This window comes from Vulpes lagopus, chromosome 2 (genome assembly GCF_018345385.1).
Source record: "Vulpes lagopus strain Blue_001 chromosome 2, ASM1834538v1, whole genome shotgun sequence".
NCBI classification, from domain to species: domain Eukaryota; kingdom Metazoa; phylum Chordata; class Mammalia; order Carnivora; family Canidae; genus Vulpes; species Vulpes lagopus.
The window spans coordinates 149,309,401-149,334,684 of record NC_054825.1 but is presented as its reverse complement, the minus strand read 5'-3'; the positions used below and the strand labels follow the sequence as shown (position 1 = coordinate 149,334,684).

General features: G+C 44.1%; 1 protein-coding gene across 26 annotated transcripts in view; it reads left to right on the top strand.

Annotated features, from left to right (window-relative positions):
• Nucleotides 1–24,513, top strand: part of GLIS3 (GLIS family zinc finger 3) — a 622,522-nt gene extending 598,009 nt beyond the window's left edge. For all 26 annotated transcript variants that reach the window (XM_041729374.1, XM_041729434.1, XM_041729405.1 and 23 more), the window contains 2 exons: nucleotides 19,124–19,306; nucleotides 20,162–24,513. In XM_041729374.1, coding sequence (XP_041585308.1) covers nucleotides 19,124–19,306; nucleotides 20,162–20,298 — 320 coding nt within the window. In that variant the 3' untranslated portion in view covers nucleotides 20,299–24,513. The remainder of the gene's footprint in view (nucleotides 1–19,123; nucleotides 19,307–20,161) is intronic.
• The last annotated feature ends 771 nt before the right edge of the window (nucleotides 24,514–25,284 follow it).

Genomic DNA, 25,284 nt, shown 5'->3' with positions numbered 1-25,284 from the left:
GAGAGGCCAAGTTCAATTCAGCAAGTGTTTATTGGTCCCTGTGCCAGGCAAACATGAATGCCATTTAATCAATGGGGTGACACATGCAGTAATAATAATAATAATAATAATAATAATAATAATAATATCAAGGCACCTGATTTATTCAGAAGAAGGTGTCGTAGAAGTGTTTCTAGAGATGACTCTTGAATCGGGTTTTGAAGATAAATAGAGGAGGCTGGGAACCAGCAAGCCCAGCTCATAGAAGGATTTGGGGCTATTATGAGTATAATGCCACCGAGTGGAGAAGGCAGCCTGATATTTTAGGAAAGTAAGCCACGGCATGTGTAGGGAGCAGAATTGGAGAAGTGGGAATGTAGCACCCTAACTGCTGGGATTATATTGCACCGCACCAGTACAGCACCCAAACAACATGACTGAATAGTCTGATTCACTCAGATGCCACTGGTAAGTTAGAGGAATGGTGTCAGAAGAATGCAGAATTGTGTGCATTCACCGCAGTCTTTTCTAGGCAAGGGGAGCTGGAATAGCAAAAGAAGGAAATTAAACAAGCTTTCAGCCCTGCTGCTGCACAGGCAAGAGCTCCTCTAGCCCCTATAATACAGTCGGAAATGAGCCAGCCCCTAAGGTCGCCTTCCCCAGAGAGGCAAGCACCTGGCCTCGCATGGCCCTAGGCTGCTGGCAGATCAGTCTTTCCCATACGCTGGTTCTAGCACCTGTTGTCTCATTCCTGCAAGCCAACATTTCCAGTCAATACTTTTGAGCATTTCTGAACCACCAAGGAGCCTCTAGCTGCATTGAACTGGCTGCCCAGTTTCCCTCTTGATTATGTTGTTCCTGCTATAGTTAGAAGGTTGCATAGATCTTGAGTGGTCTGTCCCAATCCCAAATTTCCCCAAAGAGCCTGTTATCTGCAGTCCACATTGTACAGAGCACAAGATGTTTCCAGATTTGTTTTTATGTTAGAACAGCACTCCCAAAGTGTATGGCTTTGCTCTTCCTCTATGACAAGACACCTGGTAGTAGACAGTGCTGGGGGGGAACAGCCCATGGAGCCCACGATGCGCCAGCCACTGCCAGCTTCCCACTTTGCCATATGTAACAAGTGGCTTCCATCCTCCTGTTGATAATATAGATGCTGACATTCTCCATATCCCATCCCAGTTTCGGTCATGGAGGAGGGAGGAGAATGAAGTACAGGCAGACCCCAAACTTTGACACATGGCTACCCTCACTTGCGAGGGAGTCTGGGAAGGAGGATATTTCAGTGCATTGCTGGGCTTAACAAAATTGCGATGCTGTCAATAACATTTATTGGAGAGGCACACACCACAGGGCCTGCCAAACAGTCCCCAAACTAGTTTTCTGATCTGCAAAATGGAACTCTCAGATCCTTCACACTGATTACCTCTCAGAAATCAGTGATAGAGGCTTTCTGGAGGGTTCTGCCCTTGTTCTGCACCTCTCCTGCAGCCTCTTAGGTTGCTATGCTTTTCACCGCTTGCTCTTATCATTACCTTCGGGAGAAGCCAGTTACTAACATAGATTTCCATCATACATGATCCAGTCATTAGATTTCATTAGAACACCATGGAGCTGCATCCCAGCCTGGGCAGTCTGATAGCAAGACAGTGGCAGTGCAGAGGGGGAACCTTTTCTCATGATTTAGAGCTGTCCTGCCCCAGTCCCTGTAGAAGCTGGCCCCTGTCAGCTGTCAGCTAGAAGACAGTGGTGGCATTTTCTCACCTCAATAAGGTATGGTAAGCTTGACAGCCCAGTTCACATTGACCGTCTCAGGAAACAAAAGGTTTCCAGCCACCAGCCAGCCTCCAGGAACAAAATACTTTGTAAAGGGCTTGTCCTACCAAACAGCCAAACTATCTTTCAAGCCTAAGGAATCTCAGAGCATTGATATTTAAATGGATGAGGTGGCCCTTACAAGTTTAACTTCTTCCTCTGAGTTCCTGTTTATTTACAATGATTGTGTAATGGTACTTTCCAGAAGAGTCCTATGGGTTACAGCCATGACTGATGTCATTTGTGGGGGTTTATGTTAAATGTTTAAAGGTTATTTTTTTTAAAGGCAAATTGTAGAGACAATAAACACACCCCGTCCCACAGGAAATGTAGTCACATCTGCATACGTGAAGTTGTGAAATGAAGTAGTTAAGTCTAGAAATTGTATTGCTTAGGATTTAAGCATGTGTCACAAATTCCCCTTGAGATCTCAGGAAGACAAATAAGATTGATTATAAATCAGAGCATAATCGTCTTCACTGAGAAAGTTGTGACATACGAGGAGAATGAGCCAGTGAGCGCACTTCACGTTCTTCCAATGTTCACAGCAGCAGTCCCAATCAGGACTAAGTTTTGGTATCAGCCATGATGTTATTAATGCTTATATAGTACTAGGGATTGATGATTAGATCCAGAGAAATTCTTAATTACTCTTATACACTTAATTACTACAAAATTACCCCACGAGCAGTTTTATATAACTAGTACTTGATGAATTCTGACAGTGTGCTAATTCTATTAAACAAAAGTTAAATTTAGGTGTGTATAGGGGGTGTAGTTGGCATCTCAGCATGTTGGGCTTTGTGGGAGGGGTGTAAAATGGTCATCTTCATCAGAAGAGCTGTTTAAATGATTCGTTATGGAAACGACTGAACTGTGAATAATCTACGTATGTAATTAAGTATCTATCCACACACACACACAGACTAAACCCATATAACCATAAGGATATTAACATGATTGGATCAACTAACCATCGCGAAAAAGTTTCCTGGGGACAGAAACTATATCCTCCTACAATGTTTTGCACAAAGTAAGTGCTTCAATAAAAGTTTGTGGAAGAAATGTGAATGAATAAAAGGATGATGGGCGGGGGTGGGAGGGGGTTTGCTTATGCCTTAGGAGGCTGATCCATAGAGCCAGCCCTTGGTAAAACCATGATTAGGAGTCAAGTTTCCAGGGCTCCTCTTTTCTCTGGGCACTTGCTCCTTTTCCTCTGTCCCTCTCATTATGTATCCAGTGTTTACCCAACTGCCTGGGACCTCTCCCCAGAGGAAAGAGGATGATTTAATGATTCTCTTACACATTAAGGTTAAAAAGTTAATACAGTAAGTATTCCTTCCCATGGGTCTTTGCACACCTGGGAATGAGTGTTTAATAGTGAATCATGAAGCAGTGGCAGCCTTCTGCAGCAATGGCAGCCCCGAGGAAGAGGTGTCTGAGGCATTCCCACAGATAAAAGTCTCTTGTTTCTGTAAGTTTCCAAAACATTGTTTTCAGTTTTCAAAGCATTCACATTCACTAGCTTACATAATTGGTCATATTATCTCAGAAGAGATTACCAGAAGAGGAAATTGTGACTTGCCCAGATAATACAGGGAGATAAATAATGAATTATAGAAAGAAAAAAAAAAAGTAGGGGCACCTGAGTGGCTCAGTCACTTAACACGTCCATCTCTTGATTTCAGCTCAGGTCATGGTCTTAGGGTCGTGATATCAATCCCCATGACAGCTCGGTGCTGGATGTGGAGCCTGCTTAAGATTCTCTCTCTCTCTCTACTTCTCTCCCTCTCTCCCTCTCTCTCTACCCCTCACCCCCAACAAAAAGAGAAGAACAAAGTAGATAAAAAGACTTTAGAGTCAGGCAGATCTGAATTGGAATCCTGTGGCCAATCATGCAATGCCCTGAATCTCAGTTTCCTGGCTTGTAATATGGGATGTAGTGAAACCACTCTTTCAGAGTTGATATAAAAATGAGAAAAAATGCATAGCTCATGGTAGATGCTGAGTTAATTAGAGCTGTTTGTTGTTGTTGTTACTTTTCTTCTGTGTTCCAGATGCCAGTTGCTCTGGATATATCCGCTTGTGTTGTTTTAAATCTTCACAATAACATAAATAAAAATACTAACATACTGTTGCCTCCCAGGCGAGGCTGCAAGATACAGCACCTTGCCCCAGGTCATACATCTAGGGCATGTCAGAGCTAATTTGAGGAAGACTCTGACTCCAATCCCACACTCATTGTCCTTCATGATGGCAGATGTAGGTATAGTATACGGAAGTTTTGAGTTGCTTGGGAATTCTCTCTGTGGGATGTTTAAGTGTGGAACCATTAACGATGAGGTCCCCTCCAGGGCTAAAATTCTGCAGGCAATACAGGGACTGTGGTTGGTGAGAAAGTGGTTTCCCACCGGCCACTTGGTGTTGTGTCTTCTGTGCCAGGCAGTGCAGTGAATACTTATGGTGCCCTTTCTCATTAATCTCATAACAACACAATAAAGAAGGTATTGTTTGCTCCCATTTCACAGATGAAAGATCTGAATCACTGAAATGTTAAGTGACTTGCCCTAGGTTTCCTACTCGTGAAATGGTGGGGCTGGAAAGTATACCCAGGACCATCTAACAACAGAGTCTGTGCTCTCAAGCAGTGACATGTCACTATAGAGAAGGGAGCATTCACTCTCTCATTGTCCGCATGGGATTGCCACACGGGTGTGTGTGAGATTGTGTGTGTGTGTGTGTGTGTGTGTGTGTGTGTGTGTGTGAGATAGTCTCACACATGCCATGTTTGCCTCTCAAGTACATGCATGCTGGGGTAACTGTTAGAAGCATGATTACTAAATCAACAAACCAGGGTTATTGGACTGTTTGCACAGTCCTTAAAATACAATTTGAAAATTCTTAGTGAATTTTTTTTTAATTTACCTATTTTTTAAATTAAAAGTGCTTAGTGTACTTAAGCTTATGAAGAGTTGAAATTATTTTCAGCACTAGTGAAACATAATGACCATGAAGTCTATTAATGACTTTTTAGGTGTTTATAGAAATGAAATGTATGTGTTGTATGTGTACTTACATACACTCACACGTATATACATGTGTACACACATGCTCTGTTATAAAGATGGACTCACATTCTGTGTTTTATTTTATGACTTACCTTTTTTTAAACTTAAAAATATATATGAATCTGCTTTCTAGGTAAAGGTATATAGATCAACTTCTTTAAAAAAAATTGTGTAGTAGTTGCAGGAACCTATCATTTTTTTTAATCATTCCCCTACTAATTTTTTTTTGCTTTTATTAACAATGCTATATTAAATCTCTTATGCACATACGAGTGTTTACATGAACACTCACACACATATGTATCTCTTTGCATACTTTCTTCAGGAATTATTTCTGGAAGAAAAATTGCCAGATTGATGGATATGCACATTTTAAAGTTAGGTACGTACTGCCATAGGTCCCTGGACAAAGACTATGCCAGTGTAGACTCCGCAAAAATGCACTAGACACATTTCCCCACCTCAGACGTCATCAGTCATTTTAATTCTTGCCAGCATGTGCAGCAAAATTATTTTGCCTTTGCCTTTGGTTAGTATTGTGATTCAGCATCTTTTCATATTCTTATTGAGCTCCAAAGGTAGTTTCATTATAACAGGAATGCAGTGGCTGTCACTGCTACTTGGGTGGTTATATTACTTATGAAGCAGTTTGCTCCTTCTCTCACCCTACCAGGCAGGCTGTGTTGCTTGCAGCGTGATACTTTGTTTTCCTCATTGGAACCCAAAAATGTATCGAAGAAAAGGAAAATAGCCAGAAAATTTCCGTTTCATTGACTATTGTGACTTCTCTGTCAGTTAACTTAAAAACATTTATAGAAAAAGTGATGAACATTCTTACAGCTTTAGCGCTTTTTCATTCTTTGGGGGAATTAATGACATTTTTTTCCAGAAGCAAATGTTCTGTCTTATATCTGAAACTCATAAAGTTTAGCCTCTAATGAATGAAGCTCTTAAAATCAAGTTAAATATTTTCTTATAATTCTATTTTACAGGCTGCTTAGTTGGACTCTTCAGGGCTGAACATATTAATGGCAATCTGTGTCTTGTGATTCTTGTATTTTTAGTTGGAATTTTCCTTGTAAACATGATAAGCAGTTGATGGCTTAGAAGAAAAAATGTGAATAGCTGTGGGTGGAGTTTTCTTAAAATAAAGGAGGGAAAAACCCCACATCAGGAACATTTGGGTGACCGGTAATGAGAGCACTGTGTTAACAAAGCAAAACAACACTGAAACACCAGAACTACCTTGATCTGTGCTCATTCAGATCATCTGAGCTCAGACCAGGTTGCAGAACAATCCCAGTTTCCCTAGAATTTCTAGCTGATTTACTTACAGTGTGAATGTCCTCTCTGATTACAGAATATTTCCCTCTCCAACCAGATTGTTCTGAACAAACTCTCCATTTCATTCTCTTGCAAGGTCTTTAAGAACTAGACCTTATAAGATGCGGCCATGAAGTAAAAACATTCAGGCATTTTTCTAGATCATTCAAGTATAACAACAAGCGCTCCCTCTCCCCCATATTCCTCCACCAAATCTAGCCTCGTATCACACATTGCTGAACACAACTTATTCTTCAAGTTCATAAATTTTCTCATCATAATGGCAAAATGATTCCAGAGATCTGAATTAGCAAAGTCTTTACCCGAGGTCTTTTGCATCTTTGGATCTGGGCTGGTACAGCATTTTTGTCAATACCAGTGAGGTCAATGAGAGTATCTACATTTATATTGCAATGTATGTTTTATAAATTACTCTTAGGTACAAAAATTTTATCAGTACCGGATAACTATAATGGAACTGATCAGTAAGCTATTTGTTAGATAGAAACCTGAATTCTCATTATAACTTTATGAAGACAGTAGGAAATCTATTTCTGCCCCTATTTAGAGATGAAATTCAAGAGTAGCTGATCAAGTTCCTTGACCTCGGAATGGTTTCCTCAAAGAGCACAGGGCATTCTGTGGGTGGATCAGGTTACCTAATTCTTCTGCCCACTCTTTTTTCTCTTCAGGCTCAGTAGCCTCTCTGGCACCCAGCAGAGAAGGGTGGCTTGGAGCAAACACAACTCTCCAGGTCACCTGGACCAGGCCGATCATATCTTCTTCGTCTTTGTTCCTCCATTAAAAAAAGTAAAATCCCATGTTAGAATAAGAAGCCACACAGACAGCCTATAATATAGAAGTTTATAGATCAGAATCTTTTTTTCTAAATTTTATTTATTTATTTTAGATCAGATTCTTTGAGCTTAGTTGTGATCCCTCTCACTATTTGTATTTTCACCGAAGGCTCTAGCTGTTGAGTGTCATTCACTCATTCATTTATTCATTCTCAAATACTCAGCTTCTCTATGTGCCAGGTTCTGTTTGAGGTGCTAAAGCTAAAACTTCCAGTAGAGGAAGCAGGCTTATACCTACGGGGTGAATTTGGCAAGTAAGACCTTTGAAGTCAACAGTAAGAGAATAGTCTTCTTGGTCCATGTGTAGGCGGGGAATCATACCATCTATTTATCCCTTGTAGCACTTGGCAAATTTTTAGATGCTTAATATATACTTACAATTCAGGACTTTAGTGTGCAGTAGGATGAGATTAAGCAGGAAAGGAAGGACCCTATAGACTATATACACCCATCAGAGCACAGACCCCCAGGTGGCTAAGAGTGGGCTCTGTCTCACACTTGTGCCCATGATGTGAGTAATCTCCTGCTGAACCCCTGCCTCAGAGCAAAGCAACCCCTGTTGCTGCATACTATTAGGCCTCCTGCAAATTTACTGTCTAGAATGTTAAGTTGAGATGAAATCTGGGCTTGAAGCAAAACAGTAGAGAAATATATATAAGTGGGTTAGAGATAGCAGAGTGGACATTACACTTACAAAACATTAAGAATGTCACTGGATTCCAGGATCTATGTCACCCCCTTCTATCAACTGCCAGGAAATTTGTTACTCTTAGATCTGAGTGCTAGGAAATTGTATAATCACAGACTTGGATTCAAACAAGCAAGCAGTCACCTAGTTAGTAGACTGGATATATTTCAGGAATCTGGTTACAGCTAGACAACAGAAGTCCATGTCACAAGATGAGCTAGACAACAGAAGTCCATGTCACAAGATGGTCCTTACTACTATGAGGCCCATTAGTAAGACCAAGTCACTCAAGTGAGATCCCATGATTTCACCTTGACCAAGACCTTCAGTGTGCAGGAAGGGCATTGGGGTAGGGAGGGAGGCCATCTTAATCCATATCTGCTGAGAGTGTAAGCCAGTCAGTGAGAGCAGTCATCATTTCTGTACTGCTGAGAGTCCTCAGAGTTCAGCAAAAAGGACAGGGGACCAGCTGATGAGAAGAGATGCCCATCAGAAGCACTCTCTTCCTCTATTTCAAATGAAATCAGAGCTGTTCTGTGTTTTCCTATCTGTATTTCATTTGGAAAACTTGCTGAAGATTAAAAATCATCTAAAAGATGTTTTTAGAACCTCTCACTCTTTAGTGTAAGAGATACCTTGTTAAACATGACGATTTCCAGACCATTGACCCAGACATTCTGATTCACTCAGTCTGCCCAAAGCTGAGCTGGAACTGATGCTGTGGCACCTTCTTTAAGAGCCACTGACCTAGACCCCAAGTGTGGGGCTCAGTGCCCCCTTTGCCATGCTTCTCCAATCAGGGGTAATGCAAAGGAAGCAATTGGCCAATGGTGGAGAATGTTAATACTTTCCCACTTCCTTCTTCCTTTACTTCCTGGGGAAGTCCTCTAAGTGTCTCACAGCCTAAAAACCAGAATGGCTCTCATAGAGCCCAGTGGGGGCAGGGGGACTACAGCTCTTCTTTGTCTGAAATCCTCTTCTCTGCCAGACTTTTCTTACAGCAGAGCTTGCTTGGAAGGCCAGGGGTACACAGAATTAAGTCTTCATTCCTTGCCATTTTTTCCTTGTTCTGCTTCAGGCTCAAGTACCCCTGAGTCAGTGGCTTGTAAGCTCTAGGGGGCAGAGCTCTCCTCAACCAGGGTAGATACACCTTTGTATTCAGGGAAGGTAGGAGCACCAGGCTCATAATAAGCCAGTAGGAGCTAGAATTTGCACTGGGTTTTACTGTTTGCCAAACATTTCCACACTTACTATTTCATGTGATCCTTATTCAGGAGGAGCGCATATGCTAGCAACAGGGTGGAACCCGCCCATAGAGAAACTCCCAACTCATTCTTACCAACCTCAACCAGTGGCTGCTTATGTATGATGTCACTTTACGCGACTATCAGACACAGCATGGCCAGATCCCAAACCCCCATTCGGGGCCTCACATGTATCCAGGATGTTGGAGTCACGGGCAGGTGTTGGGGTCTGGTTGGCAACTCATGTTCAACTGGGCACTGAATCCCATCCATGTGTTCCCTCTGCTTCTTTCCCTTCCCACCGTGAGGATTATGCTGCCACGTGAGTATTATTATCCCCCTTTTATAAATAGGACTCACAGGCTCAGAGAGGCTGTGGTTTCCTCAGGGCCTCACAGCCAGTACATGGCAAAGCCAGGCTGTCAGAGCCATTTCAGACTCTTCGGGTCTTCCGGTTTTGAGAGTCTTTATTTTATATCATTTCTAAGTGTTTCATTATCACCATCAGGATTCACTAAACCATCTTACTATAACTGCAGATACCCACACATGACAGTTACTGAGACACATTGCGATTAGTTTACCTTGGCAGCTTATCACTTTGAGAATTTGGAAGCCATAGGCCACCATGTGTTAGAGGTTTGGGTGGGTTGAGTATATTTAAATGAAAATGGATTACATGTCCGAACCAGGAGTGTTCGGCACCTGCCTTCCTTCTCACTCTGCCCTGTTGCATTTCCCGTTTGTCCCTGTCAGTAGCCCTGGAAAAACGATTCTGAGGGCAAGAATGGGGCTCATGGTAACAAACACTGCTAGCAGCTTCTATAGACTGTCGAGGTGCTATGAGGGGTGCAAGCGGAAGGAAGCACTCAGAGTGTCCCGAGCGTGTATTATGGCAGCCCCCCAACTGGCAGCAGAAGCCACAGATGAAAATGGTGTCCCTTCTTGGGTCCAGGTTGGCTTTTCTAACTGGAAGGCCTCATGCTGCAGCCCATCTGACCGAGGGCAAGGAGACTAGGCAGTTGTTCCGGTGGTCAATTTCTGGACCACTGTCACAGGGCTCCTTCAACAGGAATGTGTCCAAATGGAATTGTAAGAGTTATTATTTCCATTATTTTCCTCTTTCTTAGTACAGTAGATGCTTAAATGTCAGTCGTAAATAGCTCAAGTGCTGTGCAAGCTGGTTCAGTTCTCAGCCCAAAGAAAAATCTGTCTTCCTCACACAGTCTGTGAGCCATTCCTGCAGCTTCCCCATTTATAGACTCTGTATTAAAATGAAGAGTCCATTTCTTCACCACTTCCAGGGCGTAGACTTAGTAGAGTTCTGGCTAGATGAAGACCTGAATGATGTTGATGGCCATGGCTGGGAGCCAAAAAATGACAACCAGATTGTAGAGATTCCACTTTTAAGAGCAGTACCATTTTAAACTCAAGGGTGGTGGGTAATGAGAGAAAAAATTGCTAAAGAATTGCTTATACATTTTAAAGAATCTAGAAATACTTCTGAGCTTATTTCATGGCAATAATAATCACTTCTATTTACTAAGGGCCTACTACATGCCAGGGAATGCAATATGTACTTATATAAACATTCTCCTATATAATGCTTTCCACAACCCTATAAAATAGGTATTATTTTAAAAGAGAATGACTCTGAAGGAGGAAAATAGTTTACCCAAATTGGATAAATTTAACACAGTTGGTTAATGGGGAGCATCCAGGATTCAAACCCAGATCCAAGTTATGCATGCAATGGATAGAAATGAAATAGTGACTAAATCCAAAAATTGGCCAAAAGAAATTTCTGAGATATCTGTTTCTACTTTTGAGGGTTTTCAGAATTTTTTAGTGGTTAGGTGATTTTATTGATTTTTATTAATTCAATGTCTTGCTCCCTAATGAAAGTGTTTATACATTATGAAATATTGGTCCAGTGTGAGTGAATTGTCTCTGATCTTGGCAGTAAGGGACCTCAATAAAAATGGCAAGATTCTCTTAAAATTTTGTCCATGAACTCAAGCCCTAGTAGTCTGAATGAACTATGTCACCAAACAGACGACGTTTGAGTCCTAGTTCTAAAACTCCATAGCTCTGAGGATTTGAGTAAGTTATTTTTACTTCCCTACTTCTTTGTCTATGAATTGGGGACAATGCTGCATAGCTCAAATGTTGTCGTAAGGATGAAAATTTTCTATATGAAACACGTAGGACAGTGCCTGCCTTAGAGCAAATAAATATTCGTTCCTTTCCTTCCTTCTGACAATTCCCTGAGCAGTTGGCAAAACACTAACCAAAGTGTTCTACAAAAATACCAGAGCACAGCAAGAGGACAGCAAGTGAGAAAGTGCTGAACTGAATAGGAACATGTATAGTGACTGTTTTAGTTCCGCTACCCATTTGTGTTAAGATTAAGGCTAGATCTGTGAATGATTCCAAATATCTGGATATTTGGAAATATTAAAACGGTTGCATGAATTTCCCACTTTTCTCTTATTTGCATGGTATCATATAAGTAAAGTGCTGGTTATAAAGGCAGGGAATGCAGCAGCTCCTGTGCTTCTATCACATCTCTGCGATGGGAATATTTGTTTGAATCACCCGCTTACAAGACAGGACTATCAGATGGCCATCTGAGAAGGAATGCACAAGTTTTCTCATACTAAGGCACCATGTGAGTAGTAAGCGTGGGACTCCCTGGGCCCTTCTCTGAGTAAGGCTGGGGTGTATAAAATCAGGCCAGGAGCCAACAGGAATAGAGTCCTGTATCTACTCTGTATGTCCCTGTCCCTGGGCTCCCTGATTTGAACCCTCCCATTCCTCACCAGGGTCCGTCCCTGCCCCTACCCATGCAGCAGTTAGAGGACTGAGGCCAAAAACAAAACAAAACAAAAAAACCCTACCTTTCCTCAAGTAACCTGAAAAATTATAGTCTCTGCAGAAAAATAATTAGGGTCACAAAGCTCATAAATACATATCCTTCCTTCCACTTGGCTAGCAAACAACTGTACCACCAAAAAGCTGAGGCACTGCCAGCTCTCCCCGTGTCTCTGATACCTTCTTGTCCTCCTCCGGAGCATGAATCCATCAAGCCACTGGCAGAAATGGACTCTGTCGGGGCTGGTCCTCCACAGAGCTGCGGGACGGACGGCCCCCTGATTGTACCTGCCACCACCAGCTTAGGGCCCCACAGAGGGAACCGCTGTCAGCACCCAGCCTTCTTTCTCCTCTGTTGCCTTTCCCTCTTCCTACTTGCACATTCTGGAGAAAAGAGTACTTTATATCTCCCTTCAAGAAAATGTTCTCTATGTTGTCATATATAGTGTGGAACCAAACATATTACTTGGTTTCTCCTGTGTGTGTTTATCTTTCTCACTAAAACATAAACTCCAAGGAGGCACATGGTCTGCCTTATTCCCCGTTGTGACGCCAGTACTCCGGTGCTTAGTAAAGAGTCTTTGAGTGAATAAAGGTGTAAAACCGGAAATGCTTGTGCTTGGAGAAGAAAAAGAAAAAGTAGCATTTAGAGAGCGCCAACTGCGTGCCAGGCACATGCTCAGCACTCCACCAGGGCCTTTTCTCTCAGTCCTCTGAGACCTGCACACTTGTCAAGTAGATGCTGTGAACCCCCTCACTTTATGAAAATAGACCAACAGGCACAGACACACGCAGCAACCAGTGTTCCTTCTTAAAGGTCCAGCGAGCAGCCGGCTCCACTGCAGTGGCAGTGGCCAACCATGGCAGTGCTTGGCCTGATCCCTGAAATGACATCCCCAGGTCACGCAGAAGCTGAAGGCTTTTTCCCATCCCTAGCTATCGGGGCAGGGGGGGAGGGGGTTGGGAAGTGATTGCTGTTGGGTGTTCTTTCCAGGAAGACTCACAAAGGTTTCTGCTGAGCCTGCCCAGGGCCACTTGGCTGAGGAAGCAGTCCCAGGGGACCACACTGTGGCCCAGGAGGGGCTCCCCCTGCGTGCTGCCTCTTTACATTGTCCCCGTGCTCGTGCTCAGGGAGGGGTCAGTCTTTGATTCCGCACACTGTCCGTCCAGCACTTTTCCTGGTGCCCGGCATTTGGTGGTGGTTCCCAGCCTCACGTTAAAGGAAAAGGAGAGTTAAACAATTTGCAAAAGCCATCTGCTACATGAACAACCTACTAAGTATATAGCTCCCAACAGGGTGCCTTGATGAGAGGTGCGGGCTGATGCTGTTCATCCCCATCCATGAGGGCCCACAGTTGGGTCGAGCCTCTGTGTTGAACCTTACTCCACCACCACGTGGTAGGGGCCCCTGGGGGCGGGCCTGTGCTTGTTGCCACTCCCAGCGGGCACCAAGAGCCAGTATCAAAACTGTGCAACACGTTTCCTTTTCTTTCTCCTACTTCCAGAAGAGAATGTGGCTCACTCCTCCAGGAGAGCTGGAATGCTCTGGAAGTTTAGCTTCAAACAGTCACTCATCAGCCCCCTGGAGGGTTACAAGTTGGGTGACCATTGTTCACTTACCGATGTATGTGTATTCTGGTTTTTTTTCCACAAAGATTGCAATGGTAGATTTTTAAGGAAAAGATAAATGTAGTAAAGAGCCTAATATATTTCCTATCTTGGAGGCCATGGGTCTAAGAATCATTGTCTGGCTTTTGTTTAAACCTTGGGTAGTGGGTTCTGTGTTTTTCCTTCAGGAATTTAACCAGAAACATTTCTGAAACAAGGTGTGCTCTCAACACTGGGAAGGCACAGATTTTCTGAGAGCTACACTGTCCAGGATAAGAGCATGAGCAACACGTGCCTATTTAAATTTTAATTAATTAAAATTAAATAAAGTTAAAGGGCCAGTTCCTCTGTTGGACTAGCTCTACCTCAAGTGTCTGGCAACCATATACAGTGACTGTACTGGACAGCGAGATATTGGTAGAAATAGATCATTTCCATCATGGAAGAGAGTTCTGTTGGATGGTGCTGCCCTAGATGACACCCTTCTGTTAACATAGTTAGTTGTGTAATTCCTCTCTTGTCTCCCCACTCCCCTTCCACTTTGGGAGGAAAACCTACACCCAGCTTCATGGGTCTGCTTTGTCATCATTAGCAGCAGGAGTGACCTGGACTCCTGATCGAACGTAGACCCCATGTGACAAAGTGAAGGGGAAGGTGTTTTTAGGAATGATGTTTAGGGAATGTGTGAAGCACATAGAGAATATTACAGGGGAAAATAGAAGATAAAGCAATGTATATAACAAACATTACAGTTTTGTGTAATACATCTGGCCATATCTAAATGTAGAAATAAAACTTTCTCCTTTTTTTGTTTATACTCTTCTACATGTTCTGGTTGGTATAATTAATTCCAAATATATATACATATATTTTATAATTAGGAAAACAGGTGTATTTTTAGAAGGGAAAAAACTTCTCAAAACTGACAAGAAGAGGAATGATTCTTCTTGAACTTCAGGAGCTACAATGTGGGTAGATCAAGCTTATCTGGAGATTCCGCCCCTGCCATTTTTGGAGACAAAGTAACATGTTAAATGGAGTAGGGGTGATTTTATAATTGAAGGTGACAGCCAACGTTTATTGCCAACATGAATGTCCGTGTGTGTTCTTACGCTGTAATAACTGTGTGTGCTCTCGCTCCAACAGCATTAGCAACCCTCAAGGACAAGGCATGATCTTCTGTTTCCTTGGTTTCTCCCACAGCACCTGATGACCATCATTGACTATCTGACTGACACATTAGCCGACCTTGCCCTCAAGCTTATGTTTTATGCCCATGAAATGTGTTAACATCTTGCCTCACTTTGCTTTTGGTCTGAGGGGTACTGTGCTCCATCCACATTCACTGCATGAAATCCCACAGCTGGAATACAGGAGCTGCTCATCAGAAGATGAGTTAGGCTTCCTCAGGGCTTGTGTGTGTGTGGTGAGACCCTAATGGATTTCTTAAACCCTTCGTTAGTTTTATGGAACTAGCACCGGGAAGAGGGCATGGTAAGGCTCTTTGATTTGCCTGACCACAGCCATCCACGCCAGTGTACTTGGCATCTCTGGTGACTGGCTTCTTGGAGTGAGGGATTTCATAAAGAGGATTTTCTTTCCCCGAGTTGGCTGTGAGAGCCATCAGACATGCTTGCGGGACCATTCTGGTTTCAGCTGTTCGTCGTGTCAGCCAAGACACCCACAGGCATGAATTAGAGTCCACTGTACCTTCTCACTGTAACCCAGGCGGCCGGGGGCGGGGGGCGGGGGATCTGGGGGCTGTAACCCAGTATGCTGGATTTAAAAGTTCATGTCGCTGGGTGTGTTTTACTGCATCACAGGCCCTTTTATTTTTTTTTTTAATTTTTATTTATTTATGGTAGTCACACAGAGAGAGAGAGGGAGAGAGAGAGGCAGAGACACAGGCAGAGGGAGAAGCAGGCTCCATGCACCGGGAGCCTGACGTGGGATTCGATCCAGGGTCTCCAGGATCGTGCCCTGGGCCAAAGGCAGGCGCCAAACCGCTGCGCCACCCAGGGATCCCAGCCCTTTTAAACTCACATGTCGCAACACTCAGTTGTAGGGGGAAGCCGTGTAACAATTCTGCTCTCTTAGAAGCATAAAAGAAGATATGGAAGAGAGAGAAAATCGGTTTTCATAAAGGCCAGAGGTCTCTATCCGTGAACCTGACCTACCTGCGTGTTTAATGTCCCTATTTGGGGAGTTGCAAGAGTTTAGCAAGAAATGTCTTCTGCTCTTGGAAGGGAAACCGTTTCCTGAGGAATGCTATTAGAGAATTTACAGGTGACCGATTTGAGCAGAGCCAGCAGAGTGATATAAATAGCAAATATGGTCTGTTCTCCTCCGTGAGGAGACATTACATCCTAAAAAACCCACCCATGGTGGTTCAGGATCATGTTTCCCTCCTGATATATGTGCCTGGTCACCAGGTATCCAAAGTCAAGATCAGTCCAGGGAACCTCCCAAACCACAAGCTGCTCATCTCTCAAACTTCCTTCAAACCCCTCAAACTTGTTGCTGTTTTGAGCCTGCACTCGGCTGAGTGAAGAAATCGAGATTATGTGTCGATTAGTGGAGGATCTAAGGACCAATATGGGCAAGATGTATACAGCTCAGGTCCCCACAGGGACATGAATGTTCCAGAGGACTTTGCCTGGGGAGCAGATGTGCTCCATCCATATGCCTGCTGCTGTATCCATTCTTATATTTGATTATTCTTGAAAGACTTACTTGTTACCCTTTTGAAAATTTTATTTCTCTTAATAACTAGGGTTTTGTTTTAATTTTTTGAGGATTGGGTGGTTATAAAATCATTTCACTTTTAATTTTACTTATTTAACAAACACCTATATAAAATAAAATATACAAGTATTAATTATATAATTGTATTATCAAATTATATTCTATAATATGTAAATATTAACTCATTTAATCTTTATAATAACTCAGTGAGGTGTAGGTACTACTTTTAACCTCATTTTAAGTTTAGAAAACAGACACTGGGAGGCTAAGTAATTCACTAAGATTACACAGTGGGTGAGTGGTTAAGCTAGGTCTTGAATCCAGGAAGTCTGGCTCCAGCATACTTGCTCTTCCCCACTATTAAAATTCAGAAAAATATAAAGCCAAAAATGCCAGCCCAAAAGGCAAAGGTTGCCTTGCCAGGGCACCTGGGTGGCTCAGTCGGTTAAGCATCCAACTCTTGATCTCAGCCCAGCTTATGATCTCAGGGTCCTGAGATTGAGCCCCGCACAGACTCTGTGCTCACTGCGGAGCCTCTCCCTCTTGTCCCTCCCCACCACTCATGTGCTCTCTCTTCCTCTCTTTCTCTCTCTCTTAAAAAAAAAAAAAGAAGAAGAAATGATGCCTTGCCATCTATGCTATGCATGGACTGGCACATGAGTGTGCCCAGTCTCCATATTCAGTTTTGTATCTTGCTTTTGTTTCCTTCTGAACCTTATATAATGGTCTTTCCATGTTGTTAAAACTCCTTGTAAATATTGTTTTAATGCCTACTTAATATTTTCATCATGTAAATGTACCCCTCTTTGCTTAATCATTCCCTTATAGTTGCCTGTTGGGCCGTTGGGGTTTCTGTTCTAATAGCTAGCCCTGTAATCACTACCTCTATGCAGAATTGCTTCTGTTCTTTGGAATAGACTTAGAATACCTCCTTAGAAGTAAAATCCCCAAGTCCTGGTGTATGAATATGGACACTTTTAGGGTTCTAGATACAGGTAGTCCAATGGTTTTCCAAGAAGTTTGCACTCTCACAGAGTCTACAACACTGGACAGAAACAACTTTGTCATTCTCACACCAGCACAGAGAATGGTTTCTAGAAATCTTTGCTAATGTGATGGGTAGAATATGGTATTTTATTATAGTCATGATTCTATTTCTTTGTTGGCTAGAGGACTGAGTTTGTCCATATTGGTTGATCAGTTATCTGAGTCTCCAGGTGGTTTAGTTGGGTCCTTTGCCCATCTGTCTGCCAAGATCATACACAGAAGCCTTTAGAGATCAAACAAAGAAGGATTAATGGTTTCCCATTCTTTGTTCTCCTGCCTTGACATGGTATCCCCCCTGGGTATTTTCCTAGTCTGCACTCCTATACGTGCTTTTAATCCCTCCGCACAAACCTTATGGGCATTTTCCCCAAAATTCTATATAAAGTATACTACTATCTACTTTTAAATGATATTATTTCATTTTCTGTGAGTGTTCCTGATGCATAAATCTGCATTGGTCCTTCTTTCTTGGATCACAAGCTCCTAGAGGGCCAGACTGTATTTTTAGGAGCAGTTCTGCACATGTTCTTGGTGATGTTGCCAGCAATCACAGAACAGGCCTCCTGGCCGAGGGTGGTGTGAGCATTTACAAGGGTCATGAGCACAGTCGGCTGGATGTGCCGGTGTGCCCTGGTTGTACTTGAAGAGAGTCAAAAAGAACCTGAATAACACCTCCCTTACCTGTTGATCATTAAGAAACGGAGCAGTTCTAGTGGAAGAAGGCATACAGGACTAGGGCCCGTGGATTAGCCCTGTGTTCTCCATCATCTAATAGGAACCCTGAGGCATGTTCTCTATTAATCCCTTGTGTTCTTTCCTACTAGAGTAGTGATAGCAATAATAACCGAGGTTTATAAAGCACCTTAAAATGTTACATATGGTCTTTCTTACCCCTTCATCTTCACAAGAGCCAGTGAAACCGACAGTCACATTTTGCAGTTGAGCAAACAGACACAGTGAACAGCAACTCTCCCTTCAATAAAGTATCAAGTGAAGATTTCATTATTAGGTTTTTAAAAGCCTATTATACTGCAGGCAAACAATCCATTGACTTAGATGTACCATGAGGCCAGGAGGAAGAAGGAAAAGGTAAGGTATCTTGGGAGGTGTGGAGGATCATGGAGCAGGACCACAGACACTCCCTAGAAACCTCTGTTACACAAGAAAAAAGCATTGAAAGAGATCAATGAAATAAGATCAGCAGAATGTTGATGATTATCTTCAAATATTAAGCGATCTTTTCTCATATTCATTACAGGATATCTTCACTTCTAATTGTCCCATTTACGGCAAAAATCAGCAGTGATGATATAGCACATCCCATCCTGTGGGATACTTCATGTGCCTATTCAAAATGATGATGATATAAATGTGTATTTATACTTACCTGTTAGAAGGACAGATGGTTGGATAGATCTATGTTGCTTTTTTTTTCTTAAGTGGGCCTTGATAAGAGCATGCTTCAGGTTTTACCAAATGTAAAAAGCAGGATAGAATTTAAGATAAAGGAAGTGAAGATATACTCAGAACCTGGTGAGAGGGATGGGGTAGGCATGTTCGCCAAAGGTCAGGCCTGCAGTCTCCAGGACTCTTCAGAGCATCGAGGGAAGGTAAGAAGCCCTTCAGCTTCCTGTACTGGAGCGGGAGATAAAAATGTCATGAGCCAACAAGCTCTGACAGCCCCTGAAGGTACAAGAGCTTCTGCTCCAGTAGTGCATTTCAGATGCTCGCTCAGATTTTACAGGGGGGCTTCAGAGTTAAAGGCATTTTGTTGTTTGCAGCCAGGCTGAGCGCGGGTCTGGCTGTGTCGGGGTGATATTGCTATGTGGGAGTTGGGCTCTGCAAGAGCTCACTGCCTTGCTTGCATTTCAGGATTTTACGGGCAGCTGCAGACCTTCTGCCCCCCGCAGTACCCCGACTCCCAGAGAACCGTGCTGCCCAGCAGCTCCTGTGGCGCTGTACCTTCCTTCGAGGACTGCCTGGCCCCCACACCCATGGGTCAGGCTGGCTTTGATGTGTTCCACAGAGCCTTCTCAGCCCACTCGGGCATTGCAGGTATGTTGTTGTCTGTGACTTAGAAACTCCTGCACACTAGCAGGTGAGACCAGGTGGGTTTCCTGTGCCCGGCCTGGACTAGGCATGAGCCCGCACATAGCCACATCCAATCTTGTTGAATCTACCCCTGAAATGGCTCTCCTCCTCATGCTTCTCTCCAGCCCCACTCCCACCACCCTGGCTCAGGGGCCTTAGTATCTCTCCCAGACTATGGCAACAGCCACAGCCTTCCAGCAAGTTCCCTGAGTTGACTCTGTCTTTAAAATTCTGCCTTCCATACCGCCATGAACATTGTCTTCCAAAAATGAAGATTTAAATAAACCCCTTTCTTCCTTGGATACTCTATATTCTAGTCTCCAGTTGCCTAAAGAATGAAGTCTACTCCCAACGAGGCATCCAAAGCTCCCAGGAGGTAGGCCTGATCAGACTGACCAGACTCTCTCCCTTACACACGTCTCCCGACATGTGTTCCACCTGAACTTGGCCAGAGCACTTGGCCCCAAAGCCTTTCCCTCTCTGTCTTTGCGCTCTGCTTCCTCCTTCTAGAATGTTCTTTCCTTACCTCTCCATCTGTGAGAATCTCATCTTTATGACTCAACTTTAATATCATCTCCTTTTTGAGGCCATCCTTGGCCTTGCCCAGAGCACTTTGCTTTTACTTCTACTCAGCCTGTATTATGTGCCAAGACTTATTTTAGCCATCTGCCTGCAAGTTCACCTCCTCCCCCCATTAAGGTCCCTGAGGACAGAGGCTGCCTAAGGGCCTAGCCCATGACCCCACTCAGTGTTTGCTGAGTGCACACACCATGGATGTGGCCAGGCAGGAGCGTTAACATCATGTTCTTTCTCTTCCAGTGTATGATTTACCTTCAGGGTCCTCGAGCCTCTTCGGGGAGTCTCTTCGCGGTGGGCCTGAGGATGCCACGTTCTTGCAGATCAGCGCCATGGACCGCTGTCCTAGCCAGCTCTCCTCTGTCTATACCGAAGGCTAAAGGCTCCCAGGGCCTCCACTCCCACTGGCCTCCAGAACCTTTTCATTGCTTGCCATCTTTTTTTTCATATTCTCATAGACTGCGGAAAGGATGTCAGCCTCTTCACTGGAACCCACAAGGTCACCGATGTGTCTTTGGAAGGTGGGACTGGTCAGAGCTGGGCTCTGCAGGAATATTTGCAGTTGCTCCTCTTTCTCTCTGGGTTTCCTGGTGACTAGCAGGACTGACTGTCTTTTCAAAGGGAATTTAAGAGTCACTCTGCCAGATACCTGTTACTTCCAGCTGTCACTTCTTCCTCAAAGGACACCAGTGAAATGATGCACATATGAAAACACAGTTTGGGGATCACCCTTGCACAAAACTCCAAACAGGGAAGGACCACCCAGATTGCCAGAAGCACAGGGCAATGCCGCACCGCTGCTCATCCTCCCCGCTGGCTCATGTGAAACCAGGCAACCAGGGAAACCTACTCCCAAAGTACAAAGTGGGCTTGGAGAAGCCCGGGTTCCTGGCACCGACCCCGGCCTGGCACCCCAGTGAGCCGGCTGCCTCTCTCCTCTTACTATCCCCATGCTAACCAATTGCTTTTCAGTATTTCTCCAAAAGCAGGATCAGAAGTTTCTGTCAAGCACAGTCCCTTGAAAGGCACTACAACTTGTTTTATATCCCAGCAACATATCTTAGTTCTTTTATTTTAAAGACTTGTTATTTACATCTACTTTTAAAGGAAAAAAAATATTTAGAGGTCTGTGTTTTGGATGGAAATAATTATTTTAATCACCCCCGTTATATCCCTTCTGCCCCAGCTATAGCTGTGCTGGGACCCACCTCACAGCGTCAGTGAGCCACCCCTACAAGGGTAGTTTCACATCTAGCAAAAGCCACCTGCGGGATATGGGGTGGGCCCAGCCCCTTGCCAGTGCTGTAGCAGGAACCCTGGAGGGTTGACTATTCCATGACTCCACCTCAAAGACCTTGGACAACTGCAAAGATCGCTGGACTGGTTGACCCATGGCCTCCACGTGGGTGCTATGCCCAGGGTCATGCTGGTGTGAGAACAGGGACCCACGGAGCTGAGATCCTGGTTATCTCAGTAAAACAAACTAGAGGTGCCCCATGTCCAGTTATTTTGCACAGCTTCCACTTACCTCCTTTGGGATATCTACTCACCCATCCGTCTGTCCCTCCCCCATGCCCTCCTCTCCCTCCTTCTCATTATGCTCCCCTGCTTCTTGTCTGCGTTCACACACACCCACCTGCCCTTGCCCACCTGACGGGCACTCCGAGCAAGCTCTGCCCAGAGGCAGGTAGAGGGGAAGTCCAGGGAAGGTAGGCAGAAGTTAACTTTACCTGAAACTCTCATTTGAGGGCCTGGGATTCTTATAGCGCTCTTGGTCATTTGTTAGCAACCCTGAATAGGAAGCCACTTTCTGTGATGCGTTTACAAAGCTTATTAAAAAGATCTCAAACCCATGCATAGGCCCTAAAAAGTAGCCAAACCCCAAAGATACATGTAAACTCTGACTTTCCAGAACAGTCCCATGTCACAGTTTCCTTTCTCTTGTAAAGTGAAACAGTGCTACTTGTCCAGCAGAGATCATTATGGTCTCCAACAGGCTTTACCCAGCAGGGTGTCAGACTTGGGATCCGGGGCCAGTTTGTACCCCGACAGACCGGTCCTAGCAGTCGGGCTGCACGGTTGCTCGCTAGCAGCTCAATGGGGACTTGATCCCAATGTGCCCTAGAGTGGGAAGACCAAAGAGCCACGTGTGGGACCTGCTTTTACAGTGCTCAAGGCCAGGCCAGTTTCTCTGATGCGTGAGCTCTGAGCTGAGGACAGCCACCGTGCAGACATCCAGGGCTGCCAGAGAGCTAAGTTACTCACTTTACAGAAGTCCACTTTGTTTTACGAAAGAAGGCTCCTCAGGCCTCCCTGCCGGATGAGCCCTCAGACTGCAAGTCAGATGCCACCCTCCTTGCTGGCTTTGTGGGTCATGTCCCCGGGCCTAAACCGGGACACATGCATGCTAACTCTGCCATCCCTCGTGTGTCCTTGGTCACACTTGGGAAAGGAAGGTAAGCTCTGCTATCTTTAGACAATGTGTCCATTCTTAAATACTGGAGCCTTTGTAGGGACCTCAGAACAGGCTTCATTTGTGTGAGGAGGAAGGAAAAGACGAAAAGCAAGGTTGTTATTGCAGTGATGTCAGCCCTGCCGTGTGGCTTTATATAATGAAAGTGGGCAGCGGGGGAGGAGGAGGACAAAGCCAGAGGCTGGACCTCAGAAACTATGGATGTCATCTTCCTCTTTGGCTGGAGGAGATGCGCCTGTGCCAGTGTCGGGTCAAACCCAGGCCTTGAGGTGGCCCTGCCCCTCTCTTGCCTCACTGCTGCTCTGGGGGCGTTGGGGCGCAGCCGGAACAGAGGCCATCCCCTTAAGGGCACTGGTGGCAGTTGAGGGAGCAGCTAGTGCAGCCCGCAAGCTCCGGTGTCCCCTCTTAGCTGTGGAGCATCCTGGTGGCTCCAGGTTTGAGCCTAGGCCCTCAGGGCATGACACGTTCCAGTTCCTTGTAGACTGCACATGCTGTTCTCAGATTCCAGAACCTCGCCTGACCTTCAGGTTTGTCCCTGGCTTTCTTTCTCACCTTGCACGAGATTCACAGATGTGTTCCTCGTTACATTTGTGGCAGTGAAAGTAGAAACTTCCAAAAATTCATTCCTTTCCGTTTCCTGGCCATTTTCAAAGTCTCGATATGTAACCAACCACTTTCATAAATAGCAGAGATTGTCGTTCCCCTCTTTTGAAACAAAACAAAACAAAAAAGCTGGTGCTTGTGAAAATACACACAGCTCAAAGCCAATTATCCTATTACATTGAAAAAAAAATCAATCTGCCTAGAAACATTTCATTGGCTGCATTGTCCTAATTCCCTAAAGGGACTGCCTCAAAATGTCAGTTATAAGTTAGCATCTGATCAGCTGTTAAATATTAAAGTATGTCCTAGTTCCATGAAGTGTCTCCCTCTACAACTCCCATCTCCCCAAGATTGCATAGGGGATTCTAAAGTGGACAGAGGTCATTCAGCGGACCCACTGATAGAACGGAGTGTTGGTGTTGGTGTGTTGTTTTTAAATTACCCGCTGTCAGGCACATTAGTAAGTTAGAGCAGAAGTAAATGTTCAGCTCCCCTGCCCAAGAGCCTTGACTGTCCATTCGCCTCGAAGTATTGGGAGTAGCGACTGTAAATGTCCAATTTAATTATTTGGTATTTTATTTGACTGTTTGACCGTGACGTTTTCTAGCAGCATTTTGTAAAGGCACTTTTTGTTGGTGGTGTGATATTTCTGCAGTTACTTTTTATTTTCCTTTTCTTTCTTTCTTTTTTTTTTTTTTTTGCAATGGATGAAGAAAAAAAAAAGCCAGTCATTGGAGAAATGGCGAATGTAAAAAAGAAGAGATTTATTTTGTACAGACAGCAGAGCATCCTGTGTAATGTTGCTGACATAAAGCACTTTGGGGGGAAGAGTGGAAATCTGGTTTCCATAAATCACATGGACTCTTGTACATAGTTATATACACTCACGTAGAGAAATGAACTGTATGTCATACTGGATATGGGGCCGATTTTACTTTAGGGGCACATCTGGTGCTTATTGTCATAAATCTTTTAAAGAATTAGGTACACTTTTTTTCTATTAATATGTATAGTTTTGTGATTTGTCACAGTTATGTTTCGTATAATCATAAGTTATTTTGTCTTGTTTCATGAAGTCCTTTTTTTTATGTCAAAAGTAAAATGAAGGGATTGTGCACTTGGTACAGAATAAAACTGGAACTGGAGAAAACACCGACCTGCCTGAAATCCTCCTTCAGCCAGCCAGGGCCTCCTGAAGCACAGTGGTAACAACTGGGGGTTGGAGGGGTTGTTTGTTTGTTTGTTTTACTATTTTGTTTTGTTTTACCATAAGCCTCCTTCCCATTGGGGATGGTAATTATAATTAAAAGCAGATGGGGGTGGGGGAGGGCGAGTCTAAGGCGGACTTTAAAATGCCGCATTGCTTTGGGCCAGAGCTGCAGCCTGGATTTAATTATAGATATGAGGACAAAATGGCAGTAAAAATGAATGTGTCCCTGAATCCTTTACATGTTGGGAGTGTCCATAAATAAAACATGAAGTTTTATTTCATCAGATTTAATTAAAGCTTTTATACATGTTTTATTGGTTATTCTATTAATCCGCTTCACAAACTGGATAAATGTGTGCTAGGGTTTGGGGCTTATTTGTGCCTTTTCAATGCAATGCTACATCATGCTTCAGAAATGCCTCGAAGTGCTCGGTCCTTCAGGTGAGGGGGTTACAGCATGCTGGCCATTGGGGATTGGACCTTCTCTGGCCTGCTTTCCTAAAACCCTGCAGAAAAAGACACAAGTGTCTGCTTCCCATGAGCCAATACCTCAACCTTTGAAGTCCTCTGATTGCCCAAAGGAGAAAGGGGTGGTTAGCCGTGCACCCTGCAGGCTTTGGCAGGCTGCCTGACCCATTGGCTGTGATGAGCTTCCCTCCTCAGCTACTATTACGGGAGCTGGAGCGGTTAGGTAGGGAGAGAGGGTGGTCAGGACATTCTCACACCTGGCTGACCTGGAGCCACGCACTTGAACCTAAAAGAGACCCCATTCCAATCAAGGATCGTTCTTGGAAAATTGACTATTTTCTTGCAACAATTTTCCAGACTTCAGATACAAAGCAGAAGAGATGATGTCTTGCGTGCACCTTGCCTAGCTCTTCAGGGAACCGGGGAGGGGCATGCAGCAGACCCCTGTGGTTCAGGTTTTGAAAATGAAAATGGTGCTTACTGACAAGACTTGGAGAGCTTCCCTGCTCCTTAAATAAGGATGCTGCTAGTGGGAGTGCGATCTGGCCCAGGGTCTTTGGGGAAGAGTTTGGCATTAACAGGTAGAATTGAAGATACACATTATTCACGATC